Source organism: Amborella trichopoda, chromosome 8, assembly GCF_054954075.1.
Source record: "Amborella trichopoda isolate Santa Cruz 75 chromosome 8, AtrichopodaSantaCruz75HAP2 v2.0, whole genome shotgun sequence".
NCBI classification, from domain to species: domain Eukaryota; kingdom Viridiplantae; phylum Streptophyta; class Magnoliopsida; order Amborellales; family Amborellaceae; genus Amborella; species Amborella trichopoda.
Window position 1 is genome coordinate 4676998 of NC_142343.1, and position 13849 is coordinate 4690846.

At 35.5% G+C, this 13849-nt stretch overlaps 1 protein-coding gene across 1 annotated transcript; it reads left to right on the forward strand.

Moving 5' to 3' along the window:
* Positions 1-2079: 2079 nt before the first annotated feature.
* On the forward strand, positions 2080-4196 carry LOC18436322 (uncharacterized). Its single transcript, XM_006846343.4, has one exon. It carries the CDS (start codon positions 2112-2114, stop codon positions 3879-3881), a length of 1770 nt encoding a protein of 589 aa, XP_006846406.4. The 5' UTR covers positions 2080-2111; the 3' UTR covers positions 3882-4196.
* Positions 4197-13849: the final 9653 nt, after the last annotated feature.

Consider the following 13849-nt stretch of genomic DNA (forward strand, 5'->3'; position numbering starts at 1 on the left):
TTCAAGGTTGCAACCTTATGGAAACCACACCCATAAAATAATTATGATAATATTCCTGTAAAATCAATTATATAATCAATTTATCTTATATTTTAGTACTCCATGACGTTATCATGAGAAGATACTCTATGATAATAGCATATATGGAATTTGAATGCCAAATTAGTAATGGAAAATGTTTCTATACTTCCATTACAGTATAGAAGTTTTATCCTCTCCCTACCATCCAGCCATCCAATTTTGATCAAGAGAGCCACTCACCATTTGATCTTAGATCCGACGTCTCAAAGTATTTTATTTTTAGTTTTTTTATACAAATTATATAAATATGGAATTCGGTATATGCCAACTTCTCATTGAGGCGCAACTATAAAAAATATTAAAAATAATTTTTCGATAAAATATAATGATCAAAATACCTATTGAAAATTTCAAGGGTATTTTGATCATTTTATTTTATTGAAAATATTTTTTTATATATTTTTCACTAGTGCGAGGTCAATAGAGGAATGGACGTCCAAAATTTGGTGCCAAAATAGTTCATAGAAAAAAAATTAAAAATAAAATAGTATGGAGACGTGACATTGTGATTAGGGCAATCTTAGCCCTCCATTCAGAATGGACGGTTAGATAAGGGGAAGTATGTAAGTTTTATGTTGTAGAGGAAGCATAGAAAGCTTGTCCATTAGTAATTTGAATTTGAAAAGAAACACATTACTCAACTAAAAAACAGTTGTCAAATACCGATAAAGCAAAAGGGGAGACATTTGCAAGAAATTGGTAATGGGTATGTAAATTGAAGATAATAAATAGATAATAATTTTTTATATTTAAATTTCTTTGGGGAAATCCAAATTTCATCCTACAATTTTCTACTTCCTATAAACTTCCCCTTTATAGAAATTATAAACTCCCCCCTCCCATCGAGCCCTCCAATTTAGGTGAAGTGAGCCACTGACCATTTGATCTGAGATCCGATGTCTCAAAGTATTTAATTTATAATTTTTCAATAATCTATATGAATAAGAAATTTGATACGTGCCATCATCTTGCTCACCAAAATATATATATATATATATATATATATTAAATAATTTCTTTTAGGGGTAGTTTGGTTATCTTATTTCATCAGAAATATTTTTTTATATTATTTGCATGTGCGGTTTAAGAGAGGAGTGGACACCCAAATTTGGTGTCAAAATATTTAGTAGAAGAAAAATAAAAAATAAAGTAGTGTAGAGATGTGACATTGTGATTGAGTCCATTTTAGCTATTTATTCAGATCAAACGGCTGGATAGGTAGAAGTATATAACTTCAATACATTAGGGGAAGTATAGAAAGATTTCCCATGCTTTTATAGGAAAGCAATTTTTATATTTTGATTTTTTATAGGATAGGTAGTAATTTTTATAATTTAATTTTTTATATATTTTGCTCAACTTTATCTTTCAGAAATTTTAAATGTATTTGTGTCCCAGACTATTTATAGTTTAAATTCGTATTAACTTATTCTACTAAAAGATCAATCTACAATAAAGAATATTAGAATCGCAATAATTATCCAAAAATTTCCCAATAAAAGAGAATGATATTATCCACATTAAACTCCCTAAGGATAATACCCAATAAAATAATTGCTACTAAGCCATAACAAATTGTGCAATATGGTTAAACTAGAAGCATCGTGGAGGACCAATTGGTCAGAGATGTTTTTGGTTTGAAGTCAATTAAGAAGCATCCTTCCATTTAACTATTCATTTTCTTATTCTTTTATAAAATTTCTCCAACCTCCTCAGTAAAAGAGCTTAAAAATCCTGCTCATGCTCTAGAAATTAAAAAATATATTAAATTAGTGTCTTACCTCTTTAAGCCTAAATCCTTATCCTAAATATGACACCATCCTAAGGTCATTCTAAAAAAGAATGAAAATTCCTTAATTTTTAGTGGGTCAAAAGAGAAAAATAAAGAAAGGGTGAGTGCTTAATTTCCTCATAGTAGTGGAAGACTAGGGGAAAGACTCAACACAAGTCGGGAAGTGAGGGCTGCCAAAATTTCACCATAAAAAGCCTCATGCATCTTTGGTCTTGCATCAAGAGGCTAAGGGCCAAAAATGGGCTCTCAAATGGGATTTCTTGTTCTCATTGCACTGTGTTTTGTTGCCTCTACTTTGACAGATGCCTTACAATGGCTCCAAAACCCACCTTCTTCTTATGCTCTTTCACCGGCTCATGGCCTTCCCATAGAGCAAACAGTCCCACCATTTCAAGACCTGGCCCCTTTTCACCCTCCTCCATTGATGCAACAACCACCTCCATTGGAACGACCAAGTTACAGTCTTCCACCAACTGAAAAACCACCTCTTTCTCATAGACCTCCATTACTCCGGCAAAAACCGCCTCCTTTTCAAATGCTGTCACCTACCTCTCATCCTCCACCACTGGTGCAAAACCCACCTGCTGTTCAAAAACCAGACCCTATTCATGCCCTCGCTCCTTTGCAAAACCCGCCGCCCACTTATGCGCCCCAGCCTTTGCAAAGACCACCTGGAGTTAAGGCACCAACCCCTACTTTTGCACCCCCACCTGTGCAAAAACCACTTCCTATTCGGGTGTCATTGCCTGCTGATAGCCCTGCACCAGAGCAAAAGCCACCTTTGGTTCAGCCACCTGGTTATGCCCCTCTTCCACAGTTACTGCAAAAACCGCCTACCGTTCAAGCACCGCCACCTACGCACAGAACCCCACCACTGCAAAGCCAGCCACCTGTTTACACCCCCCCATCGATGCCAAAACCGCCTCCTGTTCAGGCATCACCACCTATTTATGCACCCCCACCTATGCAAAATGCACCTCCAGTTCAAAAACCACCACCCACTCATGGCCCTGCTCCTGCAGCAAAACCTCCTCCGGTTCAAAAACCACCACCCACACATAGCCCTGCTCCTGCACAAAAACCACCACCTATTAGTAGCCCCCCACCTACGCAAAAACCATCTCCGCCTGCAAAACTGCCTCCTACTTTTGCACCCCCACCTATGCAAAGGCCATCTCCCGCTCCAAAACCGCCCTCTACTCATGCACCCTCACCTATGCAAAGACCAACTCCCGCTCCAAAACCACCTCCTACTCATGCACCCCCACCGACGCAAAGACCAGCACCTACTCATGCACCCCCACCAGTTCAAAACCAGCCTCCATCTAATAAATCACCTCCTAATTATGCACCCCCACCTAAGCAAAAACCACCACCTGCTCATAGTCCCGCACCTGGTCAACAACCACCTCCAGCTGGAAAACCACCACCTACTTATGCACCACCTCCAATGCAACAACCACCTCCAGTTCAAACACCACCACCTACTTATGGCCCCCCACCTATGCAAAAACCGCCCGCAGTTCCAAAACCACCACCTACTAATGCTCCACCTCCTAGGCAGAAATCACCTCCAGTTCAAAGCCCACCTCGTACTTATAGGCCCCCACCTACGAAAAAACCGCCACCTACTTACACACCACCACCGAAGAGAAATCCAACCCCTCCTCAACGACCTCCTCGTACTTACAGGCCACCGCCAATGCGAAAACCTCCTCGTACTTATAGGCCTCCACCACTTCGAAAACCACCTCCCGTTAATAAGCCCACACCTACTCACAGGCCACCACCAATACGAAAACCTCATCCGGTTCACAAACCGCCTCGTATTTATAGACCACCAGTAACCTACAGACCACCTCCAATTTACAGGCCACCAAAGGAGCATAAACCACATCCAGGTCATAGATCTCCCCCAACCTATAGCCCAAACCCAGGTAGAAAACTGCCTCCAATTCATAAACCCCCAACTTATAGGCCACCACCAGTCAGAAAACCACTCCCTTAAATATAAGCCACCACCTTACAAAAAGCCACCTCCCACTAAGGTGCAGCCCTAGATTCAGTGATTCTTATCTTTGAAAATGAAGTAGAAGCCATCAACTCAAAATAATATATTTACCCCAAAAAAAACTCAAAATAATGAGTGTTTTGAATTTCGACTAGTCTCTCTTATTGTATCAGAAATTTATCAAGAATTACTACTTTATTAGTGATAATTGGTGTGGATTTGTTTTTTGGTGTGGATTTGTTTTTCTTCTTTTTTTTTTATTCTTGAGTTTTTGTTATTTGATGAGGAATAAAAGGCCGGCAGTTACAGATTGAGAGGGTTCTCACGGTAATGTCCTATCTTTTTGGCTGCATTTTCATGGTACTCAATTATTGTGCTTGTAAATACAGACATTTTGGTGCTCATTGTGTCTACGAACTTTATGAATGAGATATGGTAGATGCGTGCACTGACAGTTAGAAGCAAAATCCCTGGAAATTTGTTCTTCCTGCGTGAAAGTCACATTTAACTATCTATTTTCAAGACTTTCAAATGATTATCAATTTGATCTGTACCATTTCTGGAATTTTAAATTTCATAACTAGAGATGAAAATAGATTTCAAGTCATTATAAGGTTTCCAGCACCGAAACTGTCTTCAGCTAAAATTAAGAGGTGCACCTTACTTTTACGGAAAAAGTTTATATAAGGTTGCAACCTTAAAATGTAGAATTACATATGCGCCTCCAAAATCTATCGAAAAATATTGTTTTAATGTTGAAAAACCCTCTAATCGATCATCTCGATATTGAGATCAATGAATATGAAACTATATATATATATATATATATATATATATATATATATATATATATATATATATATATATATATATATATATATATATATATATATTAAGTTCCAAAAGTAGTGCATATTGCACCACATTATATAGATCCTCTATTTTCAAGCTTTTCATATGTTTATAGATCCACTTGATTTTGGACATTTTTTGGACTTTAAAATTTTATAAATAGATATGAAAATAGATTTTCAGATAATTCTAATAAGTTTTTACACCAAAATTATATATTATGATAAAATTTGGAAGTGCACCTTAATTGATTGTTTAAGGTTGAAACCTTATAGAAACAACACCCTACTTCTATGGTATAAGGTTAGTACAGCATAAGGCCAGCACTTTATACAAACCTCATCCATTACATGAACCCCTTCTATAAATGAATTGGGTTGGAGCCTCCTTGTTTGTAGCTGTTGTTAACTTTTAAAAGAAGAAAAAAAAAAAGAAAGGAAACTTGTCAAAATATATATAAGATCTCAACTATTTTTAATTTATCCATCAAAATAAACATGACTATGATTTGGAACAATTAAAAAAAAAAGTAATTTGTTAAATTGTTGAAAAATGGATATTCTAATAAATTTTCCAGAAAAAAAATACTGCTAATTGGGGGGTTCTACCAATAACTAAAAGTGCTTATTTTCATGATTGTTCCTAATTGGGGGGTTCTACCAATAACTAAAAGTGCTTATTTTCATGATTGTTGATAGAGGGTTCAACTTGGAGGGCTGCCTACACCTTTTAACCTACCAAAGAAAAATATTTTCAAAAGGTGTTATCATTGCACCAAATCAAGCTGAAATTTACCCCCTTTTAGTCAAATGAAATAAAGTAGCACTTAGAAAAAGGAATGGGCTAGTTTGGTTTGTATTCAGCACAAACTTCAATTAAAAGGTTAGGAAACGAGCTCGGGCATAATTGGTTTGCACTTGAATACTGCGTCCTAGGCTCAATTTCTATCAAAGGTAGGGCCCTCTCCCCACATACTCAAAAAGAAAAAGAAAACTTCAATTAAAAGTTCTATTCTCCCTCTTATCCAACTATCTTTTTTTTAATGGAGGGCTAAGATTGCCCCAATTACAATATCACATCTCTATACTATTTTTTTTTTAATTTTTTTTATAAACTTTTTTTACACCAAATTTTAGATGTCCATTCCTCCATTAAACTCGCAGTAATGAAAAATATAAAAAAAAATATTTTCAATAAAATAAAATGATCAAAATACCCCTGAAAATTTCAAGGGGTATTCTGATCATTATTTTTATCAAAAAACTATGTTAATATTTTTTATAAGTGCGCCCCAATGAGAAGATGGCACATGCCAAATTTCATATTCAGAAAAAATGTATTAAAAAAGCTAAAAATAATGTACTTTAAGATGTCGGATCTATAATCAAAAGGTGAGTGGCTCTCTTGATAAAAAATGGACAGCTGGATAATAAGGGGAGGATAGAACTTTTATGTTGTAGAGAGAACATAGAAAGCTTTTTCAAAATGAATTCAGTATGCCCGTTAAAAGAAAAAAAATGACATAAAGTACAAACTAGATGGAAGCTTGTCTCTTGGTGCACAAGCTGATCTTATGAGTGATCGGTCCATTTTCATATAGAGAACTTTATGTATGAAATTGTAAATCCAAGCTTACATTTTTTGCGGATCAACAATAGAACATTCAACATGCTTATAGGGAGACTCTCTGGCCAAAGCAACGGTTTCTATGAATGAAGCAACAGTATGGCGTGCTCGTCTCCCAGAATTTGTAATGCCTTTCATTTTATCTGTTGTTGTTAATGTCCCCTTGGCAAAGATTGTACAAAATATGTTCACGTAACATATTTTAGTTTCTTAATAAAATAGATAGGGGCTCGATATCCCCACTGATCCACCCAAAACATAAACAAACAAACAAAAATTGAGGAAAAGATGCTATATTACGGCTTGGTCTGGATCAAGCCAAATTTATGTTGACGTCTCTTTCTTTGAGTTTTATTTTTAACATTGGAACCAACCAAAACATGAAAAATTGATATATTTGGGTGGTTTAAAAGTTCATTTTAAACTACCTAAAATACCATAAGCTTGATGTATTGGACTTTTGACCCGTTCATTATGTAGTCTTTTTCATATGTTTTAGGTTGTTAAAGACCACCCAAACAGGTCAAATTTTACATGTGAAAGTCTCAGTTTCAAACCAAGGACAAAATGGAAATAGAAAATTTCTAAAAAATAGTTGGACCTCAATGTAAAAATTTGAACCATGTAGTAATACCGCATCTTTTTCCCGATCCTTGCATAAGTTTTTTTAAAACAAGAAAACAAACCAAGCAAGTGCCGCTGGCAAATGGGTTACGATTTTAACCGGTCAGGTTGTCGTCGGATGGGACATGACTTGGATCAAACTTAACGGCTAAATTCTTATCGAGTCGCGTTTGGGTTGAATAAGTTTTGCTGGTTAAGTTAGTATACATAAGCCTCAAAAAGGTCAAATAGTCTCATACTCATTTTATGAGCATGTTGTTTATTAACCGGTATAAATAATATACTGTAATGAGTAATACATATTTTTATTTTTTTTCTCTTTTTTTTTTCTTCTTTTTGGCATAACAGCTAGGAAGGATACCCTACCCATATTAGTAACATATACTGGCAATTAGGCCGGCTCAACCCAACCCAGTAGGTCATTTATGCAACCACATTTTAGAACTAACCGAACAAGTACGGTTCCAAATGACTTGGACCCAACTCTGGTTGGGTCTGGGATTGGTTCTAGCTCCGACATAGACCTTACCGGTCAAGTCGGATCCGGGCCAGGTTCAACCCAACCCAGCATAAAACATATAAACTATATATACTACAATATATAAAATATTTTTTAGTTTTTCAAATTTCTAGACCTGGGCCCGAATCAGGTCCAAATCCAAGTGAGTTGGACCCCACCAAACCCGTTACTAAACCTACATACATACTATAAACAATATCTGGCATCACTAGTAGGTTATCTGTTGACCCATGGGTCCTTTCTAAGCTCGATGCTTAAGTTTTGGGCTGATGTGAATTAAGACGTCAGCGTGTTGGGCCCGTTTGCGGCCCTTTGATCAGGGCCTTTTTTTTTTTTTTTTTTTTTTTTTTTTTTTTTTTTCTTGACAAGAGCCTTTCTTTTTCTTCTTAGCCACAAGATTTTATGCTCTTGGAGCATATTATCTGTTTACTCACTCAAATAAAATCCTATTTAAACGTAATTTTAGGATTTAAAATTTTATAGATGTAATCTCTTCAAACAATCGACTAACAGCAATTAAAAAATTTATAAATTTCAATCTCTTGAAAAAATCGATGTCTCAAAATAGGAGACTGTGAGGATCAAATCTAAGTGTAAGAAAACTTGAATTTCAAATCCTCTTTTGAAAATAATTATCTAGTGATTGTTAAGTGGTTCCTAAATTATGAGATCAAAAAATCTCCTTAGTAGGTCGTCTACCCAAAGAAGCAGATATACAGTATTTGTTTTATTTTTTTACCACTTTTTGGACCGGCTGGGACCTTTGCCCGGTTAAGCCGGTTGAACCTGTCAGTTTACCGGTAACTCGGAATCGGCCATTTGGCAAGATTTCAAGGCCGGTTCGATTTTTCAAACACCGCTATTCTTTCGACGACTAAGAATGGAGAAAGATTTACTTTGAAAGCTTGTTTGATCCAAGATTCCTTACCGAAATACTATACAATTGCGTGTAATTGGCGTTGGAAGATGAATTCCGTTGATCCAACATGGTGAGAATTGGAGCTGGGAAGCATAATAACTCAAGTGAATTAAGACCTCAACAAGTCTTTTTGGCTTAAACACCACGGTATTTCACGGGGATGAAAGGCTAATTAGTTGCTTAATATTATCATTAGAATCGTTAATCTCAGTCAACTAAATATTCAAGCGTCTTTTATTTCTCACCACTATCGTTAGCCTCTGCAAGTCTTATTTCAAGGGAAACATTAAAAAAGAAAGTCTTAGTTCAAGGGAAGATAGTCCTTTTCGTTCAATAGAGCACATACTGTACACCAACTTCTTCTAACAAAACGTCCACTTAAGAGGATACTTTTTATTTAAAGTTTTGGGATCCACTATGGAATCACCAAGATGAATATCCAAAAAAAAAAAAAAAAGTAAAAAAATATTTTGCCTCAACATTTAGATCTGACTATCTAGACTTAGGGTTCATAAAAAATTCCTTCGTCCAAAATGGTGACGACTCAAAATATTGAAGACCTTAGAAATCCTGACTTTGGTCCAAAATGCTGAATACCTAAAAAGCTCCTATAGTCCAAGATGGTGAAGATCTAAAAAGCTGCTAATCTTGGTCCAAAATGGTGAAGACCTAAATGCTCCTAATCCTAGTTTAAGATCTCGAAAACCTAAAAAGCTCCTAACCTAAGAGAAATGGGTGAAGACTATAAAAGCACCCCTATCCTTGATCCAAATTGGGGTGAAGACCTTAACGGCACCCCTAATCGTGGTCCAATATAGACAAAGACCTTAAAAGCACCCCCTTGAAGCCGGGCCATGCTTCGAGACGTGGAGGAGGGGGACAAAACTCAAGCCTCTACCCCTATATCCCCAGTGGAATGAACCCTCAATGGCTTGTCTGATATGTAGGATAGGGAGTGAATAAATTGTATGCTCCACTGGGAACACATGACCTTTTAGTCGAATGAATTTGCGAGAAGGCAACTGTAGACCCGATTAAACTCTTGGTCGCCAGCGACCATCATTAGCATTGGAAGGCAAGTTGGAGGGCTTTTTTTTTCTCATTTTCAAAGTCGACCCCGGCCACATTCTATGACCATCGCACCATTCCACTTTTCCTTTCATCAATAAGTGTTTGAAACCACTACCTGGGGCGAGTACTGTTGGAATATGTGGGAAGAGACGAAACCCTCTCCTAGGATTATGACAGCGTTGTGAGACTGAGGATTGCAAAGTGAAAGGTTTTCCAGGATAATGAGAATGCTATGTATAGTGTGTGCCTCCATGGTCATGAAAAGCGATGGAAAAGGTGGTTCCCAACGTTCGACTTTCTCCTTAAAACTCTGAGAAACGTGGCCCCGTAATCATGGAAAGTGGGTGGTTATTTTCTGCATTTTCTCTCTCTAATAAGCCTCCTTATTTTAGTGATAAGCATTAAATTATTCTCACAAATTATAAAAATATAAAAAAAATAAGAAATACATATTTAAAAGTAAGATTTAGCAAAATACATCAAAATAAAGTTGAAAAAGTAGTTAAAAAATAGATTTAAACAAATCAACTTAGGGCTATATTTGAAATAATCCAAAAAAAGATGGAAATATGCAAAAATAAGTATTTATGGCCAAAGAACTCTCCAATCTTTATGAAAAGGTGAAGTTGGCATACAGATGCATCCGTAGCTGTAGAAATAAGGTGCACCTTCAAATTTTATCATGGTATATAATTTTGATGTAAAATGTTTTGAGGATTATCTCAAAATATATTTTTATATCTAATTATAAAATTTTAAATTTTAAAAATGGTTAAAATCAAGTAGATCTATAAACATATGAAAATCTTGAAAATAGACGGTATAGATAATAGTTGTAAAATGCACTATTTTTTAGACTTAAAATCTTTTTATTTTTCATGGCCATACATGTCGAGATGATCAATCAAAGGGTTTTTAAACATTAAAACTACTTTTCCCGATGGATTTTTGAGGTGCATCCGTAGTTCTACATATTAAGGTTACAACCTTATATAAACTTTTTTCTTATCAAAATGATAGAAAATATAAAAAAAAACATATGACAAATAAATCCCTTATTTTATGGGATTTTTTACGGCTTGTTTTGAATTTGTTTTCAAATATCCCCAAGTCGGAACCCAACTTTGGGGAAACTCGAGTTCACCAGGTGGCGAGCCCAAGTACTTTGGTCTCGGACCGAGTAGTCAAACGCTGTCACCAATATATAAGTCTTAACTACTTTCTTGACTCTGCTTATCGGTCTGAATTTGTGACCCTTCACCAATTTTACCCTAGCTGCAATATTTCTAAGAATTTTCATAATCTTATTAACATGATATTTGGAATATTATCTAGACTTTCTAGGACTATGGATAATTGAGTTGGCAATATTTTTCATATACTGCATGTTCACTAATATTTTATTTATATAAATAAGTTCCAAAATAATATTGTCATAAAACTCTGCATAGGATTAAGCAGGCATGTTCAAGGAAGAGCAAAAGTGCATATGAACATCAATCTCCCCATAATGGAGGAGATTGACAATGAAGATGCGCCCCCAATATAATCCTCCAAAGGAATTTTCGTCGATGTGAAATGCCCAAACCTATAAAATCACCCTATTTCACAATCAAATGCAAATGCGTACCAGGGCAGTGCTGGGCATTGTTGTGAAGCATTAGTCTTGTTTGTTGTTACCATTGCTTAGATTCCAACGGAGTGGAATTTTCAGTTCTCAGACGAGTAAAAGACAACTATAGAATCTCTAAGGGAAAAAAAAGGGTGCGGATTGTATAGAGCCTAGGCTCTAAACAATTCAATTAGAGCCTATCTTCAAATAGTGTCGAAGAATATGGTTTTAATGTGAAAACCTTTTTGATAGCCTTCAAATATATTTTTATATTTTTTTATAAAGTTTAAATCTTCAAAAATAGTGTATATCGAGAGATCTATGAAAACTTAAAAATCTTTAAATTTGACGGTCTAAATATGCGTTACAAAATACACTATTTCTAAAACTTGAAATCCATTTTTTTTATTGTCCATGTATCTTGATGTCGAGATGATCAATTAGAAGATATTTGAGCATCAACACAACCTCTTCTAATGAAAGTTTTGAGGTAGGTTCGAATTTGATTGTTTAGAGCCTCGGCTCTTCATAAACTTTTTCTATAAAAAAAAAAAGGATTTTATACAATGAGACTATTTACCTTAGGTCGCAATTATTAACAACCACCCGATGTGAAATCTGATAGCTTGGGTGTGTCACAAAGTTCTAGATAATTTCTTTTAAAGTTTGAGCTTGGTCAATAAAATAAATGCAACCACCTAATTTCACATCCAATCTAATGGTCAAGATTAATTGTGACCACCTTGTACCAAAGATATTTGGTCTGTTGTAAAAGTTGTGACTGTTTGAGAGATATGGTAGGAAAGAAATAGAAGGCGATATTTGGTCGGTTGTAAAAGTTGTGACTGTTTGGGAGATATGGAAGGAAAGAAATAGAAGGCGTTTCAAAAATCAAAGTAAATCAGTTAATGATATACAAAAAAGTATTAGAGTTACTGCTGCAAAACGGTTATCTGTTGTAAAAGAGTGGTGGGGAGTTCCTCAAGTGGATCTAATCTATAGTCTGAATAATTTGGTTAAAGAAAGAAGTATTAGAGAAGTTGGAATTGGGATTTGGAAAAAACCAGAATCAGGATGGATAAAAGTAAATTTTGATGGAAGCTCAATGGGAAACCTGGGTCCTGCAGGGATCGGAGGTATTGTTCGTGATTGTGGAGGAAATGTTACGTTGAAATATTCAGGACCTATTGGGTTAATCACTGCGAATGAAGCAGAAATGATATCGTGTTTACAAGGTATTAAATTGGCTAAGCAATTTAACAAACCCATGGTGATGGAAGGTGACTCACTAAATGTGATAAAGTGGATAAAAAAAGAAGCTGAATTTCCTTGGATGTTACATGGTTTGTTGAGAGAAGTAAGTTTGGAATGTAGGGGTTTGATAGTTAATTTTGTTCATGAGAGAAGTAAAGAAGCTGAATTTCCTTGGATGTTACATGGTTTGGTGAGAGAAGTGAGTTTGGAATGTATGGGTTTGATAGTTAATTTTGTTCATGAGAGAAGTAAGTTTGGAATGTAGGGGTTTGATAGTTAATTTTGTTCATGTATTCAGAGAAGTAAGTTTGGAATGTAGGGGTTTGATAGTTAATTTTGTTCATGTATTCAGAGACGCTAACATGGAGGCTGATCTACTGGCTAAAGATGATGTATCTTTAGCAAATTTAAGTGTGATTCTGTTAGTATATTTTTCTGGCAGTATTTTTGTTGATTGTTATCTTTTTTGTTTTTTCTGTTTTGGTTGTAATCTTTTTGGGCCTTTATGGTTTTGTTTCGGGGCTTGTGTGCTTTTGTAAAACCGTTTAGCCTGTGTGGCTTCGTTATGATTGAATAAATGGTGAATAATTCTCAAAAAACAAAAAAAAATTACACAATGGGGTATGTCATCATTTCATAATGGTTCGTCGTCTCATGATCCAATGCACAATGGAGCATGTATTTAAACAGTGAGCACGGATACTATGCTCCTTTGAGAACATGGTTTATTTTTACTTCCTTGGTCAAAAAGACTTACTTTAGAGGATTTTTTCAATCTCACTTAAGAATTGGTAGATGATTATTCCAAAAAAAAAAATATTTGAAATTTCTGACACTCACCGTCTTGGAATGTCTCTATTCTATCTCAAAACATTCATTTTTTATGTTATATAGAGGGGTATAGTTAGGAAATCTTTATTAATTTCAGCTGCTATAACTAATTCTAGGTGGTATTTTACCCAAGTGAGTTGTTGGTAATTCTACTCCAGTGGGAGTAGGACACCTTTTGGCTTAAACAGTTATTACCCTTGAACTATATTGTCCCAATATATTCGTTGATATCTCACTAACCATGATATCCTTCACTTTCATGTTGTTCACAATTTATGTAGTACTTTGGTGCTTTCTTGATTAAAGCTCCGAGGCTTGATTCATATGCTTAGAGTTTAATTATGAGGGAAACATATTTTTATTTAGGCAAAGCTCAGGCTTAATTGATTAGTGCTTGACGATTTGTTACACTACATCCTAGGCTCAATTACGCACTGCTAACCACCCATGGCTGCTGTGGTTGCGGTGATTGTGATATTTTTGTACCAAATACTCTTCTAATACAAATCTCTTAATGCCATATTTCTCAAAAAGCCAGAGAGCATCTTCCACTCATTGAGATTGCCTTGTCGAAGTCCAAAATTAAATACACGATCCGCATGCTAAGCTATCGTAACAGTGGCAACATGACAGGCACGGCCAAACCAGCCTTGGCA

What these genes read in the sequence shown, in the direction of transcription:
- LOC18436322 (XM_006846343.4), top strand. Translation starts at nt 2,112, where the DNA reads ATGGGCTCTCAAATGGGATTTCTTGTTCTCATTGCACTGTGTTTTGTT.